The 12,451-nt window shown below is 48.7% G+C and overlaps 2 protein-coding genes across 8 annotated transcripts in view; one reads left to right on the top strand and one right to left on the bottom strand.

Moving 5' to 3' along the window:
- The window catches only part of LOC149333962 (uncharacterized), a 159,797-nt gene that overhangs the window by 84,620 nt on the left and 62,726 nt on the right, over window positions 1–12,451 (bottom strand). The gene's annotated exons all lie outside the window — the stretch shown is intronic.
- LOC149333967 (uncharacterized) lies at window positions 9,497–10,525 on the top strand. Its single transcript, XM_089557829.1, has 3 exons — window positions 9,497–9,599; window positions 9,676–9,934; window positions 10,303–10,525. The coding sequence occupies exons 1-3, from the start codon at window positions 9,497–9,499 to the stop codon at window positions 10,523–10,525; spliced, it is 585 nt and encodes a 194-aa protein (XP_089413955.1).

Genomic DNA, 12,451 nt, shown 5'->3' with positions numbered 1-12,451 from the left:
AGACCGCAGGACATAGATAAGTACCTCGCTGCTCACGTGCTGCCCCCGACGAACTCTCAGCAGCGCCAATCGCGATCGCGATCCCCGAGGCGCTTTACTTCGCCCAATCGGCCCTCCACCTCTGGTCAGTTCAGACGCACGTCCCCTCGCCGGGAAAACTGAAGACGGCGTCCTCCGGGGGTAGGGCCGCCGCCACTGCACAGAGTCAACAGCCTCCACCCGACGATTTGACGTGACGACCCGGGCGGCGACCACCCGATCCAACGACCTCACCGACGTGCTGCGAACGATTGGTTTCAGGTGAAATTTTTGCAACCGCCGACAGTTATCAAGTGACCGCACTCGTCGATACGGGCGCTGATTTTTCTGTGACGAGCAGTTAGCTCGCCACGAGTCTCCGTAAGGTTCTGACGCCTTGGTGTGGACCCGTGATCCGCACCGCCGGTTGCCATGTAGTGACGCCAATCGGCGTCTGCACCTGCCGCATCCAGATCCGAGGTCTTACTTTCACTGGCTCCTTTGCCATATTACGTGACTGTTCAAAAGATCTCATTCTGGGCATGGATTTCTTTCGAGAGCATGGTGCGGTCATCGACTTCGGGAGCTCATAGTATCTTTTTCCGTCCAGCGAGCTGTTGACACCAACAGCGAGCCCAGCCAAGTAGTGTTGCGCCTATGTGACAACCACATAACGATCCCTCCGCGAGCCAGCAAATTCAACACAGTCGAGTGTGATGGCAGCACCGGCACCCTTGGCATCGCTGAAGCGAACATGTCGCTGCTACTCGCTCTGCAAGTTTGTGTAGCCCGAGGACTCGTAGAACTCGACAACGGTTGTACCGACATCTTAGTCACCAACTTTACCCATGAACCGCAGCATCTAACGAAGACAGAGGTCGCTACTTACTTTGACGAGCTCAGAGAGTATACCAGTCAGTGCTCTTTGTCCACGACGTCAGACCTCGACGACGCGACGGCTACAGCCATCCCGACCGATGTAAACCCGCACCTCTTGGGCCAATCAGAAACGGTCCGTAGAAAATCTCATCTATTCCTTCCGCGACTGTTCTGGATCAACTTCCAAGGTGCAACAGACACTGCTTACCAAGCACCGAATTATCGTTGCTGACGACCAACGACCACTATGTCAGCACCCTTATTGGGTATATTCAAAAAAACGTGACGCCATCCGCCGCCAAGTTACCCAAATGCTCCAGGACGACGTCATACAACCATCCACGAGCCTCTGGGCATCACCTGTTGTCCTCGTCACGAAGAAAGATGGCACCCTCAGGTTATGCGTGGATTACAGGCGCCTCAATAACGTCATGAAAAAAAGATGTGTACCCTCTGCCACGCATTGATGATTCCCTAGACTGCCTGCGCCATGCTACCTACTTTTCGTCCCTTGACCTTCGCAGTGGGTATAGGCAAATAGAGGTCGACGAACGCGACCGAGAGAAGACCGCCTTTATTACCCGACGGTTTATACGAGTTTAAGGTGCTCCCTTTTGGCTTGTGCTCGGCTCCTGCCACATTCCAACGAATGATGGACACCGTGCTGTCTGGCCTGAAGTGGCAGTCGTGCCTCGTATATCTCAACGATGTCGTGATTTTCTCCGACACGTTCGATGAGCCCCTGAAACGTTTGTGTGCTGTTTTCAAAGCCATACGTTCCGCTGGCCTCTCTCTCAAACCGGAAAAATGTCACTTTGCGTTTCATCAGCTGAAGTTTCTTGGTCACATTGTCAGCGCTCGAGGCGTTAGTCCAGACCCCGAAAAGACGGCCGCCGTAGCTGCCTTCCCCAAGCACACAGACAAACGGAGCCTACGCCGTTTCTTGGGCCTCTGCGCATACTATCGCCGGTTTGAATTTCTCGAAGCTAGCTGAGCCTCTGACCCGCCTGGCGAAAAACGCTGAACCGTTCTTCTGGGGCCAGGACCAAGAAAGAGCCTTCACGGAACTCAAGTCGCGCCTCCAACGTACGCCTGTACTTGGCCACTTCGACGAGGAGGCCGACACGGAACTACACACAGATGCCAGTAACGTTGGTCTCGGTGCGGTTCTTGTTCAGTGGCAAGATGACCTAGAACGCATGAGTGCTTATGCCAGTCGCACTTTATCCCATTCCGAAGTCACATATTTTTCAGTGTTTTTCAATAAATTTCATCTGTTTGTTTTTCCTTGTTTTCCCAAAACAATTTTTTTACTGTTTGCAAATTTACAAGAAGGATATCTTGGCATCCCCAGCAGATACAGCAATAAGTTTCACTGCAGCATGCTGCTAAATTATTAAAGCATACAATGTTGAGAACAGATTTCTCAATTTGTGCTTGCCAATTTTATTGTGCGCACTAATTAAAACTGCTCGGCGACCAGTCTTCCCTACACTGAACTTCAGCAGGCTGTAAAATAACTAATATTCGCTTAATATCCCCACAATGCCCAACGTATCATAAATGATACGACAAATTCAAATCTCCCACTCTTGGAGGAAATCGAAACTGCAACTCCGGCAACCGCTGTGGGTGTCTCTTGACATGTTGAAAATTGTTTTCTCTTCCGGTTGCTTCCAATTCTTACCACCAGGAGGTCGCAAGTTGTTTTGAAAAATGGCGTCCACCAGCAACACTCGCGTCGCTATACCATGTCGCACGTTCTACTTCAAAAAGGTAAGCTGTGTGTTATATATTGCGTTTGCGGGTTGATAATTGTTCCCAGTACGTTTGCGAATGACCAGAAGTAATTTTCATCGATACAAAGAAGTTTAATGCCGCGTGACAACGTTCGGAATTCGCGCGTATCATATTTGATACAGTGGGCTTTAGTGAAGCTCCCTTTCTTCTGGTGTGTTTCTCCCCGTAGTGATCCTTGTATCTTGGGTGAGCATACCTTGTAGTGCTGCCCGTTCTACGCGAAAGAATTCTCGCTGTCTGTTCTAAAAGGCGTGAAGCAGAAACTTAGTCATGCTGTTTTCGTAGTTTTGTTCGGATTGCATTTATGTTTACAAATGCGCGGCCTGCCGTTTAGCGCGTATTGTGCTCAGTGATCTTACTGTTTTTGTTTTAGGTGGCGCTGCGAAAGATATCCTGGAGCGTTTAGTTGTTGGAGACGATGTTAGTGACTTCAGTGACCTTTCGGACAGCGACGAAGAGGAATGGACTGCAGCAAATAGCGACGCCCATTCTGTGACAAGCGATGACAAAGAGGCAGAGGACTTCGGCGGTGGTTCAGCTGTCGCATCATCATCCCATCCTGGAAGAAACTGGGAGAAGGCCTTGCTCGAGATTGCCCATCCAGAATTTTCGGGCACATTTAGTGATCCGGACGATCTTGAATCTCCAGTGAAGCTGTTTAGAAGGCTTCTCACAGACGATATGCTAGCATTGCTAGTTGAACAAACGAACTTGTATAGTACGCAGAAATACGGAAAATCGGCGAACACAAGTATCCATGACGTGGAACAGTACATTGGCATGTACTTGCAAATGGGTCTCATCCAAATGCCGAATGTAAGATGCTACTGGGAACAAGGCACAAGGCACTCACCAGTTGCTGACACAATGTCAAGAAATCGCTTTTTGAAATTGATGGCATGCCTGCACGTTGTTGACAATCTCGCAGTTACCAAAGAAGAAAAAAAAAGACAAGGTTTGGAAGCTGCGGCCTTGGACTGTCGCCCTGCAGCGGAACCTTGAAAGCATTGAACAAGAGGAATACAATGCAGTTGATGAAATGATGGTGCCTTTTACGGGTAGAAGTAGCCTAAAACAATATATGCCCAATAAACCAGTACCATGGGGATTCAAGCTTTGGGGTCGTGCTGGAGCAACTGATATTCCGTACCAGTTTGACGTATACCAAGGCAAGACCAATGCTAACTACACATTTGGACTAGGTGGCGACACCGTCCTGGATATGTGCAGCAAACTACCTTCTGACGAGGGTTTCAAGGTGGCTGCAGATAATTTTTTCAGCTCTTTGGACCTTGTTCAAGAACTTACTGGCCGTGGTATCCAGTATGTCGGCACTTTGGGCCAAAATCGGCTAAAAGACTGTTCGCTCAAGTCTGAGAAAGCCCTAAAGCCACATGGGCAAGGTTCCTACGATCATTGTGTCGACAACGGGACAGGCCTTGCGGATGTACACTGGTTCGACCATCATTTATAGATCCTTTTAAGTTCCGCATCTCCTCGTCGCGCCAACAGGGAGCATGCGGCCTGCCGCCGCGCCCGCCACCGCGGCGCTGCTGTCGAAGTTTGCGCCAAGGAAGTGCGTCGTCTGCTACAGACGCGTACCGTTCCGCTGTCCTCCCGCACGGCGCTTAAAGGGGTGGAGACACCAAATTTTGAAGCTATAAAAAGCCTGCTATGGGATTCCTATGTATGCAAGGGCACTGAGAGTCAGGTGTTGGACGCAACAAACGTTTAAAAGATATTTTAATTCGGTTCCAAAGATTACCTAAATGCGCACTCTCACGATCTAGACCCATCGCTAGCGCCATCAACGCTGACGCCACAAGGGGGTAAACAAACTAAAGTTTTAGTGACGTCATACCAAAATACAGTGACGTATGATGAGCGGGGCACAGCCACGTGAGCGCAGTCAACACACCAGCGAGCCACATTTGCTGCTAACCGCCACTCGCTCGGTTTGCGGCGCGCCGTTGCGAACAGCGTCGCAGCGTCCGATTGCAGCTCGTCGCCTGCGTCCGGCCTGCTAGATGTCAATGGCGAGCCGCTCGCGACAAACGCAACTACGGGAAGCGGCAGCCAATGCGAGCCCGGAGAGCGGCAGCGTCATGATGAAATAGGGCGCACTCCTTGGAGCCGGGCGGCCTGCGCCAGTCTTCGTGCCGACCACCGGCATCCAAAAACGCGACAGTATTGTTTGTTCACGTTCATAGCAAACCCTGGGATATATGAATATCAAAAATGCATCGTTTCTGACGATCGTTGGCAAATACCGAGTTCCTGATAGAAGTGATGACTGCGATGCAAGCAAATTTCATCCCATAGCCGGTTTTGTGCTGCTGCTACCTGGTGTGGTTCGCCTGCCGTCTGCTAGCTCTGTTGCTGAAGACGTCGTGGAAATCGAACATATCTTTTATTGTGGGATGAGTTCACAGTAAAGGGGTGCCGAGCGGAGCACGTTAGCGCTGGCCAGTCCCGAAGCGCCCTCAGCTGCGGAGTCGATGTGAAATCAGCTTAGGCCAAGTGACGACTAGGGCAGTCTGGGACCAGCACGCAGGTCGTCGCCCGGCGTTGCCGCAGGCAGTGTCGTTGCCGAAAGATCCACTTTTAGCACAGTCATGCTGTCGTATCTCTAATCTAGGAAGCATCCTTACTGGTAGCATGGCTGTTTTGTGCGGACGTGAAGTACGCCGTGCCTGCCGGCCGGTCGGCCAGCCTGGATACCGTCTGCAGACGTCATAAAAGCGAGCTAAGGAGTGTTCTTGACATAAAAAATAAACCATGGTACAAGAAATGTGAAAAGAGTGTCATTTTTGAGGATCGCTGACCAATACTGAGCTGCTGGCAGAGGTAACAACGGTGATATGAGCAATCTTCTTGCCAGAACCGCCTCGCAGCTGCCGACATTGGGGTCCGGCTCGCCTGGCACCCGCTAGCTCCGCTGCCGAAGGCGTCGAGGAGATTGACCATACTATTATTTTATTGTGAGATGATGCTGTTGACACTAAAGATTTGTGAAAAGTATTCCTTTTATTATAGCGCAGGCGACTTCCGAAGCGCCGGCCGCTTGCGAAACAGGCTATAGGCCTAGCGCGACCACGGCAGCCAGGCAGCAGCAGAGTTCGTTGCCCGGAGCGCCCGCGAGCGGTGCCGTTGCCGAAAGCTCCCAATGTAAGCAGGTATGCTTTGTCGCTGCTCGAGTATATAGCTGGCAGTTCTGATAAGGCGATTTTGTCTTTTCTTGTGATATTTGTACACCATCCCAAGCAGCGCTCAGGTACTGCTGCACGGCGGCGAAGTGTGACACCGGTTGTGGGCGCAGCGATGCTTACTGGCATATTGCAAAGTGCTTCGCATCCTCACGCGAACCCGCGAAGGCGATATTAGCGTGCGATAAAAAAAAGTCGATGTCCTCACTCATTGGATTCAGATCCGTCAGAATCCGAGCTGCTGGTACTAGCCATGCCATTGTTTTTTTCATGCGCTGGTCAGCACGTGTGTGAGAAAGCAGACGATGCAGCAGTATGTGCGTCACAACTTTTGTGGGCCCACGTGACCAAGCGAAGTAGTTGATCTTCCCCCTCTGTGACGTCACTGTCCAACTCGGCGTTCCGAAACCGAAACCGAAAATCGTTCACCTAAAAATGCGATAATAAATTATTCACTGTGAATATATGAATCTGAGTGTGTATCATGCTTCCTGGAGCCATAAGAAACGTTTGAAACTAAGAACGCGCGAACCAGAAATTTGGTGTCTCCACCCCTTTAACCGAAGACATTGCTCACGCTTCGTGGCGTCATTATCTGCGCTTCGTAAGTTTAAGGAGTTGAACTACGTGTGCGTAGAAGCAACCAGTGCTTTAGAAAAAGATGGGCATCAGTGATTACGTTTCGTCTTGGGCAGAATAGTCACTTTCGTGCGTCTGTAGAATGCGGCGTTTCCATCACATTGCGCTTGAACGGTGACCTTACCCCTCTGTATCAATCCCGTTGGTCGCGAGTAATTTCTACTCTTGCTTTCCAAATGCGAAATTGAGCAAGATATAACAATAATTGAAGTTGCAAAGCCTGAACGTCGGCCTCGATTTTATTAAAGATTAGAAGAACCCTCCAGACTAGACTCGAGAGGTTCCATAGAGCGACTTCTTGGTTTTCAAGGCACATATAGAGAGCTGCCGATAGATATCATGCTGACATTTTTCTGCTGCCTCTGGTAAATACTTATAGAATAAAAAAAAAACACACACGTCTTTAGTACTTATAGAATAAAAAAAAATCACACACACGTCTTTAGTGGAGTTTCATTAGCATATTATAGTTTATTAAAACTCCTCACACACTCTACCAAGACTTGTTGAAAACGCTTTCTTCAGTTTTTCACTGAGTTGGCCAATTTCTTACTTCTTTTGCTCCCGAGCTGCAGCGGCACGATTGAGACCCTTCCTCACAACAGGTGCTGCAAGGCACACCTTTTTCTTGAGTTTCAGTCCAGTTCTTTTGAGGTCCGTCATTTTCGCACACTTTATATAGACTCCTTTTTCTGCCTCAGTAAGAACTCTGCACAGCTTGTGGTATACAGTTCCTCCTCTGCTGGAGGTGCAACCATGACAGGCTTGCATAGTTTGTACAACCTGAACAATTGCCTTTACGTCTTTTAACGAAGCGATTTCCAAATCCATGGGCAGCATCGGCACCAGTTTTCCGCGGGCAGATACAACATAACTCATGTCGTCGCGAACTACGACACTCTTGAGTACTGAATATACATCTGCCTCCAATCCTGGCTTGTAAAAAAACAATCTGTGATCGGTGCCCATTTTCATCTTCAAGAGCTGCCGATCTCCACTGATGAGGTAACCTCAAAGAAGCGCTCTTCTCCACCAGCTCATTAACATGCAAGCAGCTAACTTGCACGGGCTCTGGTTGCTCTTGCTCGATATCGATATCTTCTGCAGCGTCGCTCTGCGTTGCCACTGCGTTTCTTTAGACGGTTGCTCTTTTTCTCGGAGATTTTTGCCGTTTCCGATTTGAGGAGAAGTACAGTGGGAGATTAGGAAATGTGGTAGGAATTGCATCACTCCTTAGAAACCATACACCGCGCTCGATTTCAATCACTTCTCCATTGATTACATGCTTATATGACTTCCCAATATCCCCTCCTTGGAAGTGGGCGTCGCACACTTTGCATGTTTTCCACAACACCTTGTCTGCACGGGGTATCGCTCTCGACCATTTTGCAAGGAGACTTGGATCGGTCGGCGGAGAAAAGAAGTGCCTCTTCTCCGTGTTGCGCCGGTACCCGCTGGTACATCCTGGCACGAAACACGTTGGAATTTGGTCGCCAGTCCTAGCACATTCTAAAGAAGATTAATGACGCACACCACCTACCCTCTGACAGCGAAAAAATCAAAAACCTGGCGTTCGAGAACATTCGCAGCCCACGCTACTTGCAGGTTGGGTCCACGCCATGAGCGTCCGCACCAGACCGCACACCAAAGGCTGCTGAAGCGTGCGTAGTGCACAAACACTCAACTCATAACGACAGGATCACTTGATAACAAGAAAACGCGGCGCAAATGCGCACGACTACCGCAGCGTCAGCAACGTTCCTGCATCGCAGAGTGGCTAGCTAGCGTCGAGCGTGGCGCAAACTTCGACTGCAGCGCCATCTCAGTGGCTCGGCGCAAATCGCGGCCGCTTCGGGAGGAGCAGTTTCGAAACTAAAAAAGCTTTACAAACGGTGGGTTCGACAGAAAAGCCGTAACATTAGTTTCAAACTTTGCGTCCGTGGAGCCTGTTGAGAAGGTAAAGAGATATGACCACAAGGCCAAAGTCCACATAGATGTACCACGCCCAGCTATTGTTGCGGTGTACAACAGTTTCATGGGCGGTATAGACCAACACAATTATCAGGTGGCTCTATACAAATTCAACATAAGATCCAGGCGGTGGTACATGTATATTTTGTACCACAGCTTGTTTATCTGTGTGGTGAACGCTTGGAACATCTATAGGCGCCAATGTGTCCAGCTAAAAACCAAAGCGATGAAGTTACGAGTATTCATTGCAGAGCTATCAGATTCTTTGATGTTCTGTGGAAAGACAAGACAAGGACGACCGTCTAGTCTCCCTTCACCAGTCCCAAAGAAAAGAAAAGTGGCGACAAAGCGACCTCAAAGTGAAGTACGGAAAGATGGTGTTGGCCACTTTCCTCTGGTCACCAACAAGACACTGCGATGCAGGAACTGTTCGCCAAGTATGAACACGTTCAGTTCTGTTATTTGTTCCAAATGTGAGGTGACACTTTGCCTGAACAAAGACAGAAATTGTTTTTATGACTACCACAAGCAGTGAACATCTGGCTTGCAAAACCTTCCTGAACTAACAAAGCCCATTGTATAAAATATGATACGGACTGCAGTTGCGTAATGCTTACATATTTTTGTATGTCATGACCTTGCCCGTTACCTACCAGGCCAACAGGAAGGCGTGGATGACGCAGGCGATCTTCCGAGAATGGATTTGTCGCAAGGACGCACGCTTCTTGCGAGAGAAGAGGAAGTTTTATTCCTTGTGGACAACTACCCTGGTCATGAAACTGTGCCGGGGCTGAAGTCCTACACTAGTGCAGGCAGTGCTACACTCACGCACTCGATTTGTTAATGTAGCCAGCGCCACCTGCACTTCGGCACTCGATTTGGCCAAGCACTACATGAGTTCTTCTACACTTCTGCACTACCATTTCAGCGAATTCACTTCGTGTAAGCGTTTGTGTAAGCACATAACAGTTTCCGCAGCCATCATGCTGGTGTTGATTGACGGCGTCGAAACACCAGCATATGCCGTGCTTGACAAATGCGGCTCGCACATGCAGAGCGATGATGGGTTTCTGTACGAGACTGAAGGTGAGTAATGTTGCTGGTTAAGCGCGTAGGCTATGTTGTCGTTTGTGATGTGCTCCAAGTTATTTTATTTGTCTAGGCGGCCTTCACATCAGTGTACTGCACGTGGCAGAACACAGCACACCTCCACCCACGACATCGGCTGTCGTTGAGGGTGCCAGTCGGGCCACGCCGTCGCCTCTTCGGCATCCCACACCGTCACCTGTGCCTCCATGTCGTGGTTCGCCGCCACCGTCCGGCGACGGAGAACGCGAATCATGGAGCGACAGAAAGTCTCGCTTCCTGATCGCAAAGTACAAAGAAGCCAAAGGTGGCATTGGCAAAAAGGGTGGCTTTAGGTAAGTCACAGCATAATTATTATGCGTGCTTATACACGAGATAGCGCAGATGCCTGATTTCTGCAACGCACCATTGGCACACTTTGTGTTGTTAACCCCTTTGGTAATGTTGCTGAATTTTAGATGCCCGTTTTCTCAGCCTTAAGTTATGGCTCGGCGTACTGGAAACGGATATGTTTACTATCTACTTCTAGAAGCCCATCATTCATTGTTTCTCGGTTTCATCTCTTCTTCAGTGTTATTAAAAGCAACACAAAAGCACACAGGTTCGTGGTGTAAGCTTGGAACGTGCTGTAACTTATGTTATCGTTATGCATGAACTTATATAACGGTGAGGTACCAACGCTTGGCAAAATCTTTTCTCTCAGGACAAAAAAGGCCATGTGGGAGAAACTTGCGGAGCAAATAAACTCTGAATTTGGCTGCCGCATCACACCACTGCAGGTGGAAAATAAATGGAAAACGATGGAAAGAGCCTATAAAAAATTGAAAGCGAGGAATGGTTCATCCGGCCATTCGCGAGCAACCTGCTTGTACGAACGGTATGGACAGCAGACATTTCAGTTGTTTGTTCAAGTAGCTGTCCTCTGAAGATAACCTTTGACCTAGCAATTTCTTGACAGCGAACTCTCCGAGGTGCTTGAGAAAGAGCATCATATTGCCCCTGTGTGGCAATGCTTGCACCAGGAAGAGTAGATGCGTAAGTCTACAACAGCAAGTGTAACTGAAACAAAAAATATGGCGCGTTGCGCAAACCGAGTATTAAGAGTAGTGAAGCGAGAGTTTCGGATGGCTGGGCCTTCTGGCGTGCATACTTAGCATTGGTGAACAAGGAAGATATTTCCGCGTGGTCCCAGACAACAGCTGTCACAAATTGTGTCAAACTGTTCGTTTGCGAACCGAGCCGCTGAATCCGCTCCTGCTGAGCAGCGCGTCGTCGCAAGCTCTTGCTGCACAGGTTTTTTGAAAGCTATAGAGTAGTCAGTAGAAAAATGTCAGCAGGTGTTACATTCGAGTGACAAGAGGACGTCGAGTCATCTACTGCTGATGTAGAGGTGCTGCGCTGCAACCTGCCCGACACGGCGGTAGTAGAGCAGTGGATGCGGAATCACAGTGCTGACACCAACACAGCATGCGTAGTGGACAACGTCCGAACAAAGTGCACGGGGTAAGGCTTGTTCTGTACCGATGTGCACGTGCCCCAGCAGTAAAACGGAGCACGCAGCCCTTTGGAGAAACTGCGCTGCTCCATCCGGACTGCTCATATGGCCAATGTGCCACAAGTTTTTTTTCCACTCCCATCCCTTTCCGGGCAGTCGTACGTTTCTCTTTTGTGTGCAAGCTTAATTTTACGCAGATGAAATGATTTAGGTACCTGGCTTGCAAATAACGAACAGGTCCCAAAATTCCATTTGGTGTTGTATGCCCGGAGTGGAATTTCATGTGCTTTGTAAAAGTAACCGCACTTTGCTTCCTCGCTCCGTAATCCGTGTTAATTACCTCAACCATCTTGTAGCATATGTTTCCACATGGTTCCGGCTGGTACCAATGGGTTCCAGTTGGAGCCAAATCCGAACCAAATTATTTCCAGTTCCAGCCACCTGGAACCAACTGGGAAATGTTCCACAAACAAGATGGACTGTTGCAGATTTTGACCAGACAGCCGAGGCAACCTAATAAATAACACGACCTCTGGATCTGTTAAAACTAGACAGAAACCTTTGCACATGGCATGCATCTAAGAAACGATATACACGGACTGTACCATAGGGAAAAATAAAGCTGCTTCTGGAGTTTTATTTTCTTAACTGACTTCTCCCACGGATACATAAAATTTTAGGACAGATGTATATCATAAGAGGAGTTAAATTCTTGGAGCAAATACTGATGTAACATTCTCGCACAATTATAATTAAAGGTAAAAGGGAAGCATTGCCTCCAAACAAGATTTCACTTGACTCGTACCATATCTTGCAAGTTACAGGCAACAGGGTGTAATCATGAATGCAGGAGTTAGCTGAAACCCTTTGATATGTTAGGACATATCAGGAACAAGGAGAAATACTTGTTACTAGAGCTGAGACAATTCAGTGCAAGTACCCGAAAATTTCATTTTAAAAACCATTCGCCGCCAAAAATGCCACAAGCTCCCAGAACTCGACAAACGAACCCAAACCCACCACTGAAACACGCCAAAATCCTTCCTTACTGTCAGAGGCACCGGCAAGATCACCACACTATTCTGTTTTTTTTTTGTTTTTTTTCAAAGGGCCTATGAGTCGCCCACAAACCAACAAACATTTTGTTGCATTCCCTCACTCTAACTTTAAAGACCGCCCACAAAGAGAGAGAGCTCAAGGCATTGTTTAAAAAACTCCTTGCCCTCACTGCAGAGAAAAAACAAAAATGCCCGAAAATATGTGCAAGACAGTGCAGCACGGCCGCCGAACATTCAGAAGATGCCAACCTTAAAATCAACTTTGCTGACGCTGTCAGCCTGGAAACTGACAGCAACTA

This window comes from Amblyomma mixtum, chromosome 8, assembly GCF_055824585.1.
Source record: "Amblyomma mixtum isolate Tamu chromosome 8, ASM5582458v1, whole genome shotgun sequence".
Lineage (NCBI taxonomy): Eukaryota > Metazoa > Arthropoda > Arachnida > Ixodida > Ixodidae > Amblyomma > Amblyomma mixtum.
The sequence above is the reverse complement of the archived record's forward strand: the minus strand, read 5'-3'. Positions and strand labels throughout refer to the sequence as shown.